This window comes from Saccostrea cucullata, unplaced genomic scaffold, assembly GCF_032062105.1.
Source record: "Saccostrea cucullata isolate Sc308-1 unplaced genomic scaffold, CSIRO_AGI_Scuc_v1 ctg3285, whole genome shotgun sequence".
In the NCBI taxonomy this organism is placed as follows: domain Eukaryota; kingdom Metazoa; phylum Mollusca; class Bivalvia; order Ostreida; family Ostreidae; genus Saccostrea; species Saccostrea cuccullata.
The window spans coordinates 6122-17500 of record NW_026933327.1 but is presented as its reverse complement, the minus strand read 5'-3'; the positions used below and the strand labels follow the sequence as shown (position 1 = coordinate 17500).

The 11379-nt window shown below is 33.6% G+C and overlaps 1 protein-coding gene across 1 annotated transcript in view; it reads left to right on the top strand.

The window, feature by feature from the left end:
- Positions 1-8230, top strand: part of LOC134237994 (uncharacterized) — a gene marked incomplete at its 3' end in the record, with an annotated part of 46588 nt that extends 38358 nt beyond the window's left edge. Inside the window, exons 7-8 of the mRNA XM_062720121.1 lie at positions 2863-3084; positions 7623-8230. Coding sequence (XP_062576105.1) covers positions 2863-3084; positions 7623-8230 — 830 coding nt within the window. The remainder of the gene's footprint in view (positions 1-2862; positions 3085-7622) is intronic.
- Positions 8231-11379: the final 3149 nt, after the last annotated feature.

Below are 11379 nucleotides of genomic sequence, written 5' to 3'. Positions count from 1 at the left end.
ATGGCATTTTTAAAAAAATCTTCTTCTCCAGAACCACTGGGCCAGGAAAGATGAAACTCATGTGGAAGCATTCTCAGGTAGTGTAGATTCAAGTTTGTTCAAATCATGACCCCCGGGGCAAGGGTGGGGCCAAAATGGCCGACCCAAGTTTTACATAGAAATATATAGGAAAAATCTTTAAAAATCTTCTTCTCCAGAACCACTGGGCCAGGAAAGATGAAACTCATGTGGAATCATCCTCAGGTAGTGTAGATTCAAGTTTTTTCAAATCATGACCCCCAGGGCAAGGGTGGGGCCAAAATGGCCGACCCAAGTTTTACATAGGAATATAAAGGAAAAATCTTTAAAAATCTTCTCCTCCAGAACCACTGGGCCAGGAAAGATGAAACTCATGTGGAATCATCTTCAGGTAGTGTAGATTCAAGTTTGTTCAAATCATGACCCCCGGGGCTAGGGTGGGGCCAAAATGGCCGACCCAAGTTTTACGTAGGAATATATATATATAGGAAAAATATTTAAAAATCTTCTTCTCCAGAACCACTGGGCCAGGAAAGATGAAACTCATGTGGAATCATCCTCAGGTGAGCAGATTTAAGTTAGTTCAAATCATTACCCCCCGGGCAAGGTTGGGGCCAAAATAGCCGACCCAAGTTTTACATAGAAATATATAGGAAAAATCTTTAAAAATCTTCTTCTCCAGAACCACAGGGCCAGGAAAGATGAAACTCATGTGGAATCATCCTCAGGTAGTGTAGATTCAAGTTTGTTCAAGTCATGACCCCCGGGGCAAGGGTGGGGCCAAAATGGCCGACCCAAGTTTTACGTAGGAATATATATATAGAAAAAATATTTAAAAATCTTCTTCTCAAGAACCACTGGGCCAGGAAAGATGAAACTCATGTGGAATCATCCTCAGGTAGTGTAGATTCAAGTTTGTTCAAATCATGACCCCCAGGGCTAGGATGGGGCCAAAATGGCCGACCCAAGTTTTACATAGGGATATATATAGGGAAACCTTTTAAAATCTTCTTTTCAAGTACTTCAAAGCTATAATTAGTGATAGTTATATGGAATCATCCTCAGGTAGTGTAGATTCTAGTTTGTTCAAATGATGAATGCCAGGAGGGGGGGGGAGTAAATTCAAGCCTGATGTGCTCAGGTGAGCACTGTGGCCCCTGAGCCTCTTGTTTCAAATGATTACTGCTGTACAAAAACACTGTATATTTATACCCCACGCAACTAGTTGCATGAGGTATAATGTTTTTGACCCGTCCGTCAGAGTGTCAGTCAGTCAGTTAGTCCTTTTTTTGTAAGCGTAACTCCTCATAAACCGCTGCATAGAATTTCGTCAAACTTTGCAGATATATAGGACACACTGTTTAGATTTGCATATTACCAGGAAATACTGCTTTCATTATTTTTTCCGGAAATTTCCGCACTTTTTAACTTAGGCATTTGGCCATACCTTGAATATAGAGATGAACAGTTTGTCAGCGCAACTCCTCATAAACCGCTGCACAGAATTTCGTCAAACTTTGCCGATATATAGGACACAATATGTAGATGTGCATATTATCAGAAAATTCCGATACCATTATTTTTTCCGGGATGTTCCGCACTTTTTAACTTAGGAATTTGGCCATACCTTTTATATAGAGATGAATAGTATTTCAGCGCACCTCCTCATTAAAACCGCTGCACAGATTTTCGTCAAACTTTGGAGATATTTAGGACACAGTGTGGAAATGTGCATATTACCAGAAAATTCTGACTCCTTTATTTTTCTGGGAATTTTGACACTTTTAAATTTGAATTTTGGCCATACCTTGAATATAGAGATGAACATTTTGTCAGCTCAATTCCTCATAAACTGCTGCAAAAATTTTCGCCAAACTTTGCAAATATTTAGGACATTTTACCAGGAAATTCAGATTCCATTATTTTTCTGGGAATTTCGGCACTTTACAACTTAAATGTTTGGGGATATCTTGAATATAGTGATGAAAAGTTTGTCAGCGCAACGCCTCATAAGCCGCTGCAAAGAATTTCATCAAACTTTGCATATATTTAGGACGCAATTTGTAGATGTGCATATTACCGGGAAATTCTTTCATTTTTTTCCGGTATTTGCAGCACTTTGAGTTTTGGGGGAGCGTGGGTTATGTGAGCTTGCTCACTTTTTCTTTCATTTTGTACTATTTTGTACTATTTTTATCTCTTTAAGGTATTACCATCCTCCTATGATTTCACAGGTTTTTGCAAAAACTGTACATAGATTAATTTCATTTCATACCAAATAGTACAATATTTTTTGGAAGAATGCTTTTCAATGGGTGTCATGGTAAATATTCTTAAGTAAACGATTTTTTAAAATGTATATTTTATTTATTTAATCAATTATTCAGTTTCTAGAAAATGTTGACAAGGGCAATAACTTCTTCTCAGGTTTTTTCATTCAGGCATTTTCTATATTGTACTCTTAATGTAAATAACTTCCCTGATATTATATTCAGAATTCAAAAATATCTTATAAGTAGCAAGTATTTTGGAACTTTCATTTGAACCAGTTATATTAATTTTATATTGTTTACAAAACATGTACAGCATTTTAATGCTGATGTTTACATGTACTTCTGTTTATTAATGTCTCCAATCTTAAATATTTAACATTGCAACCTTTACATTTTTGCAATAATTGGAATTTAAACCTACATTTGTATATTAAATGAAAATAAATGGAAGTTTTGTACTTTGAACCATTAACATTTTGAGAATTTTGGACTATTTAATTATAAGCGAGTGCAAAAGTAGCTAAAGTTGGTAAAACTAATAAAGGTTGTTTTATGATTCTATTTTGTCTAGAAATGTACATCGATAAAATCGTAGAAAACGCCCAGTCAGATCCACATCGCAGCATTAATTATTCAAGGTTATTGCAAAAACTGCACGTAGGGGAATCCGGGAGAGATATTGAAGAGAAATTAAAACATGGGATCCTGGAATGGCTAAATAAGACTAGTTATCAATACTTGATCTCAGGTCTACTCAGTGCTTTGGAGGAGACAGGATTTTCATGTACCAAAGGTAATACTTCTTATAATGGACACGTATTCTATTGCTGCTGATAAGAATGATGGATGATCCAAATGCCTTATAGGGAATATTAGATTTTTCTGTCCATTATATATTCTAATGCATTTGTTTTGTAAAACACTTTTTCATTGGCTAATGTACTTATGTTTGAAGCAGTAAAACGAGCATTAACGAGCATGAAAGTTTTTTCATTGTGACGTCATAATAGAGCGACGCACAAACACAATGCTCCTTGACGTATTTCATGTAACAAAATTCATCAAAATAAGACGTAAACAACAAACAAAATGCATGGATTGCATTAGAATGGGAATAACTGATCTCCTACTTTGGTATTTGCGACCGTTAATGCTGATTTAACGGTCGCAAACATCCGTTTTACCGACTCCCTTTACGCGTCGCCGGTAAAACTCAGTTTGCTACCGTTAAATCAGCATTAACGGTCGCAAATACCAAATTTAGAAGATAGTTATTCCCTAAGTCATACGAGGGCCGTTCAAAAATTACGCGGACTGTGCTATTATTTACTCTTACAGACGTCATAGAGTTATGAAGTTTCACAGAAATATGTATCGTAAAGATTCCAATAAATTTTGGGCAAAATTTCTGTATTTCAAAAATATTCTACTAAAATTATCGGTATGTTGATATTAAGAGGTACGGCGCACTACAAAAAAATTGAAGCAAAAGCATGAGGATTCAAAAATTTAACTCGTTGATTTTCTAAAATTCGCGATATTTTTTCAACAATTTTCTCAAATGTACCTTTAAATTGTTCTATTATTATGTATATAGATTTCAGACGTAATATTTGAAGTACTAACAGAAATATAGTGATTTTTCTCTAATGCGATTCCCGAGAAAACGACTGTGAAAATGACGTCTCTTGAATTGACGGCGCACCAAATTTTTGCAAAAATATGTGTAATGCTCGAGATATCGGCAACATAGATCCAAAATATGCATAATAAAACATGTAGTAAACTAAGTTACTCGTGACATTCGCCCACAAATAGCAAATTGAAATTTTAGACAGTTAGACCTCTGTAAAAAGACTATATGGAAGGACGGGAAGAAGATTACAGACGAAAAGTTCACTTTATCCGGACTGTAAAGAACGTGATTGAGAGTTACCAAAATCACATTATATATTATAAGTAGTGTTTGGTTTTTAAACAAAAAAAGAAAATTCTTTACTTGTTTGATATATTTTAAGCTTGACAAGAAAGGTCTTTTGATGTTGAGGAGAAAAGGTAACTCAAACTATATAGGTACTCAAAGGAAAATGTTGAGAAAATGAAAGCTCAATCACATAATTTTTATAAGGCTTGTGACTTCGAAGATTTTGCTGCGCCGTGACTAATATAAATGGTATGTCCTGAAAAATCACCCAAAATTAATACCAATTTACAACATTTTGATATGAAATTTTGTAAACCATGTAAGTAAAGATTCTTTTATATTATTTGTGACATTTTGCCCGATTATATCGTCAAATAATTTTTCAGTGCAACAAGTCCGCGTAATTTTTGAACGGCCCTCGTACTTTATCTATCCGTACATTTATGCATGTTTGAGCAATTTAGTGCTTATAATCATTTCTAAATAGATTTATCTCAAAGAGAGAACCGAATTGCTGATCACATGTTTTGTTGAAAAAAAATACATTATTTCCTATGGAGCTTGTAACACAGGCTTTAATTGGTTACAAACTTTGGTGTAAATTTTGTTATTGATTGTTTATTGTTTTAATAACCTTCTGAAGACTTTTTCACTCAAATGAAAATATCACCATTTGTCGGTTGAGGGCTGTAAATATTACATGTAATTTATAATTGCCACTCAGGGCCATTGAGAAGTGTGGGATCTTTTTCATGCCAGCATCTACCAAATTGAATGCACACTATGTACTGAATCTTTCACATAAGTATAATATCTTCTGAACAAGTAGTTTTTTTCATAGAAGATTTTGAAAGAATTTTCTTATGACTATATGTTATCTCCATATATTTCAATAAAAAAAATGACCACCTTCTGTAACACATGAATATACACTTTACAATGAATCTTTCACATAAGTTACAACTTTTCTGACAGTTTTAAAAGATATCTTCAAAGTTTTTATTCCCCTAATTTTTAACTTCTTTCCTTGAAAGAGGGCATGGCTATTAATTTGAACAAACTTTTATACCTTTATCCACGTTTACTTTAATCTGGCAAATTTTGTTGAAATTCACCAGTACTTCTTGATTTTGTTTTTCCTAACTGGTATATACGCTAAAATAAAATTATAAAGCCCCTCCCTATTCTGAAATTTCTGGATCCACCACACAGCGGCAGAAAGATCGTAATAAGTGATACTTATATGGAAGAATCCTCAGGTATCTTCAAATCATGACCCCTGGGCTATGCTAGGGACAAAATGAGTCCTTCAAGTTATTCAAAGGAAAAAAAGGATATATATATATATATAGAGAGAGAGAGAGAGAGAGAGAGAATAACACATACCCTTATTCATATCACATATCCTATATTATAGTTGATACACCAATATCAGCCTGAAATACGAAGGTCCGACGGCTGATATTGGTCGGGGGCTGATTGGGGTGTGATATTGATCCGTATAAGCCCTGCAGGGCTGAAATGACTATTGTGACCACAGGCATATCACATACATGTATGCAAAAATCCTGTATCTATTTTGATTTACGAAGTATGTAATAATTATCAATAAATAGTTCCGTAACAATAACAGTTAGGCCGTGTTTAATCATTTTGGGCTATTAAATAGGTCAATATATTTTAGATAGATATTTATAAGTACATTATTAAATCTTTTACTCAAAATCAGCAAGGCAATGATTAGTGATACCGGTATTGATATGGAAGCATCGCCATACTTAAATACCGATGAACGACAAGCACAGTGAACTTAGGCAGACTATAGTGAAATGAATAATTTACCCTAGTAAACTCTATTTTTATAAAAATACTATTGTTATATGTTTCTTCGGGGTACCTTGTTAAACTGTTATCCCACAAATTCAGTGGCTTGCTGAGGGGAAGACAAGGTCGACAAAAGTTTTCAAGGGATAACAATATTTCGTCCTTATATTACCCTAAAAATATGTTACATCTTTTGTTAATATAGTACTGAATGTATTTAATATGTATTTAAATGAAAAAATCACAATGAACCTAATGCACTGAAATCGTTTTTATACTATAATACTATGCTATGTAATGTTACTCGGAGGGCGTGGTTTACAAATTGTATAAATTGTTTTAACATGAAAATATACCAAATATATTTATTCATTTTCATTTGTAAAGAGGATTTTAATTTCCAGAAACATTTTCCATGGAACACAACGGAATTTTCTTTAATAATAATCTTCTTTAATAATATAGGAGGGCCGTTCAAAAATTACGCGGACTTGTTGCACTGAAGAAATATTTGACGACAAAATCGTGCAAAATATCACAAATGATATAAAAGAATCCTTACTTATATGGTCTTCAAAATTTCATATCAAAATGTTGCAAATTGGTTTAAATTTTGAGTGATTTTTCAGGACATACCATTAAGTCACGGCGCAGCAAAATCTTCGACGTCACAAGCATTTTAAAAATATATGATTGAGCTTTCATTTTCTCAACATTTTCCCTTAAGTACACTGTACCTGTTTAGTTTGAGTTACCTTATCTACTCAATATAAAAACACCATTTCTTGTCAAGCTAAAAATCTATTAAACAAGTAAAGGATATTCTTTTTTTTTGTTCTAAAACCAAAAACTACTTATGAAATATAGTGTAATATTGGTCACTCTCATTCACGTTCTTTACTTTTCGTCTGTAATCTTCTTCCCGTCCTCCCGTATAGCCTTTTTACAGAGTTCTAACTGTCTAAAATTTCAATTTGCTATTTGTGGGCGAATGTCACGAGTAGCCTAGTTTACTACATGTTTTATTATGCATATTTTGGATTGATGTTGCCGATATCTCGAGCATTTCACATATTTTAACAAAAGTGTGGTGCGCCGTCAATTCAGGAGACGTCATTTTCACAGTCGTTTTCACGGGAATCGCATCAGAGAAAAATCACTATATTTCTGTCAGTACTTCAAATATTACGTCCGAAATCTAAATACATAATAATAGAACAATTCAATGTACATTTGAGAAAATTGTTGAAAAATATTGCGAATTTTAGAAAATCAATGAGTTAAATTTTTGAATCTGCATGCTTTTGCTTCGATTTTTTTTGTAGTGCGCCGTACCTCTCCATCAACGATATCAACATACCGATAATTTTAGTAGAATTTTTTTAAAATACATAAATTTTGCCCAAAATTTATTGGAATCTTTAAGATACATATTTCTGTGAAATTTTATAACTATACGACGTCTGTAAGAGTAAATAATAGCCTAGTCCGCGTAATTTTTGAACGGCCCTCGTCCTTCTTTTCACATAAATAAGGCACATTGCTCACTATTACATTTCCTAATTATTGTTATTCATTTGTAGAGAAGACCATGAAATTCATCGAGGACAACCCTATTTATGTATATTTTGGTCGCACAAGAGAACACTTTAAGTATGATCCGTATCGTTTGAGATATGACATTCCATTCTACAGCAAACAGGAAGAAGATGACGTTGCTTTATTAGAAGTTAATTGGACAGATTTACCAAAGTCATTTATTTTGGCCATATCTGGAAAGCGACCAGAAAATGTTACCATTATTGGTCACCCAGCCTCCCATGGCAATGAACAGATTATTGACAGAAGATGTCCGTTGATTTCGGAATGTGATGCCTTTCAAACTCACTGTAAAGCACTTTCATGGTGGAAGGTGAATTATCCTAATTTTGACCATAAACAAGTTAAAAATGATTATGATTCTATGTTTAGGAGGGAAAAGGTACTGTTCCATTGCTCAGAATCCACAACTCATGGTGCTTCTGGTGGCCCTGGGATCATTGATTTAGACAAAAGCTTGCCAAAAGTGTATTTAATGCTCCAAGAGGGAATCCCAGGTTTTGTACATAATGTGCATGATACATCTATGAAAGAAATATTGAGGACTTGCCCTAAAGAATGCCTTGTTGAGAGTGGGATCAGCATGTCCAGGGTATATGACCTTTTAAGCAATATACCACAATTGAAAGAGTTGCGAGATAACATTTTTCACACACAAATATGACTGTGTTTATGGTTTTATTTAATCAACGAAATAGCTATGGATAAATAATGATAATATATCGTTGTCAGAATCAGGAAACAAGAACTGAAACAAAATTTTGACACTTGAAATAACTGAAGCAAAATGAAGCAACAATGACTCGAAATCAATTTATGCCCTGTTGACACGGAGAGTTTATTGCGCAGTAAATAAATACGAAATAAATTACGAAATAAATTAATGCCAATTAAATTGCGTTCACACGACAGCTAATGTGAAGTAAACAAACGCGAATGAAATTTTATTTCTACAAAAAACCCACTGTTCTTTTAGGCTATTATGACGTCAATTGTAAATCACGTCATGTATGCAGAGCCATCCAATTGATATCATGATCATAGTGGCTACTATTAGTTATGTAGACACTTAGGGAGGTAATACATATTGGGCGATGCGTTAGCCGAACCTAATATGTATATTTACAAGGACCCCCACATAATTCCCAATGACCCCTCCAAGTGTCTACATAATGAATTTATCCTGTTGAAGATTTCTTAATGAAGTTCAATTTACTAAGCAAATAGTTTACATTTTGACATCGATTAATGTTAATAAGACGTCAGTTATCAGGTGCTTTGTGTACTCAAATGAAAATAACAATGATCTGTGTAGTATTTCACGTGGAGGGGGGTCATTAGCAATATGAGGTAGGTGGACAGCGTAACATCGTTTCATGCAGTATTCTTCTGAACCAGTGAAATTTTACAATTTTTCTAAGAGGCAGGATAAAGATATACATTTAGTGATAAACATGCTTTTCCTTGATTTTTGTACCACATATAGCACTGATATCTATATCTAACCATCAACATGTGCCCTGTGACTGCATTCTGACCTCATGCATGTGACAAAATTTAATTTGAATTAGCTTCGCTTAACGTTCACAAGGATCTAATGAGAAGTCATTTAATGCGCAGTAAATTAATTCAATTGTACTAATTCGCATTAAGTTCTTCGTGTGAGCAGGGCAATAAGTTTCTGAAAAATCTGCATAAAAAAAAAATAAAATAAAAAATGAAAATAAAAAATTTGCAATTTTAATAAAATTATTGACAATATTTTGGGTTTTCAAGGTTTTGTCCCTGTTAATCATAAGTTTTGTACTAAAAGTCTGGAAAAATATCCTTCTTTCTTTTCCGGATGTGATGCCTGTATTTCTTCAAAGTAACTGAAAGCACACATTTTCATTGCTAATGTTGGAAATTCTCAAAATAAAGAAAAGCGAGAGCCACAGATGCAAATATACACCACGTAACGACTCTTCGGGCCCATGTGTTTCAAAAGCATGAACGACATTTCCTTGGTCGGAAGGGAGGATGTTTTAGAGTTATGTGTTACTTTATAAGGTTTAAAGATAAGAATGAATACATAAATGTTAAAGTAAATTTACAAAACAATGATACTTCATTTAAACTTTAAATGTTATCTTAAGACCTCAGAAAGTAACACATAACTTTTAAAACACCCCCCTTCCGACCATTCAATTAAAACGTCCTAGTCCGCCAGGACACAACCCGCATTCTGTCATGTAGTAGGTTTATCAATGTCTTATCCTAAGCGAAATAAATATTTTTGTGCATCTTTAAATGCCTGTTTTTTCAGATACTGAGGTCGAATTTTCTCAAACTTGGCGTAGTGTAGTAACCCTTGGACTTCCGGTCAAAGAAATGTCATTCATGCTTTTGAAAGACAAGGGACCGAAAAGTCGTTATGTAGTGTATATTTGCATCTGTAGCTCTCGCTTTTCTTTATTTTGAAAATTTCCAACATTAGCAATGAAAATGTGTGCTTTCAGTTACTTTGAGGAAAGACAGGCATCACATCCTTTTGAAACACAAGGGCTCAAAAAGTCGTTATGTAGTGTATATTTGTATCTGTAGCTCTCGCTTTTCTTTATTTTGAGAATTTCCAACATTAGCAATGAAAATGTGTGCTTTCAGTTACTTTGAGGAAAGACAGGCATCACATCCGGAAAAGAAAGAAGGATATTTTTCCAGACTTTTAGTAAAAAACTTATGATTAACAGGTACAAAACATTGAAAACCCAAAATATTGTCAATAATGTTATTAAAAATGCTAATTTTTATTTCTGTTCAGGGGGCTAAAAATCAACTTCCGGAAATGGAACGAAATCGTTCAACCGTTAAATAACTGATTTGGCAAAGTAAAATATGTCCTAACCTTTTTGGTACATAGTTATATCCCGTACATAATTTCCACCCCTTAAATTAGGGCGTTGCGTTTCTATTGACGATGAGTATATTTTGTAGTGCTCTATTTTTACTGTATACGTACTGTTTTTATATATTTTGCAAATGTTTTTTATCTGTAAATTAAGGGGATCAGTATATTAATATGTATTTGTGTGATTACCTTTTGATCTGATCCCCTTACATGTGATGTATATATTTTTTCTTATTTTGTCATTTTAATAAATGACTTACTTCATCTCAACTGGGTCATTTTCAAAAAAAAGGCCACTTTTTTGTCTTTTGATCAGAAAAAAAGGAAAAACATTTTTTAGAGTGAAAGTTTTTTTCCCGTTGGTTTATATACATGGTCACAGCTTATAAGTTATTTTATGATCATCTCCCAGGTGTTTTATAAAAAAAATATTCTATGCATTCCGAGTAAAATTTAACAGTTAAACCATGTCACATTAACAATAATTTTATAACGTGCTTATTTAAGTGATAGGGAAAAATTACCATGTGAAGATATGTACAAATTTTGCACCTCATATTAATTGAATTTATTTACAGATTAATTTAATATGATTGGTTTACTTCTGCCGCCCACTTAATACTAGTATTGTGCATTTAACATTAAGGAATTGACATGTCCCTCCAGTTTATGTCATTCCTGTTACCGAAAAGAAAATGTTAAAATAAAAGTTATCTCACTTTCCAAGGAACCGTTTTCATGATCCACAATATATCATCATTTTCTGTTGTCTCAAGTTTACGAGCGCCATGATTTGAAATTGGGTAAAGAAAGAGTTCAAAGGTCGACACGTTTGTCTTATTGGTAGAGTATAA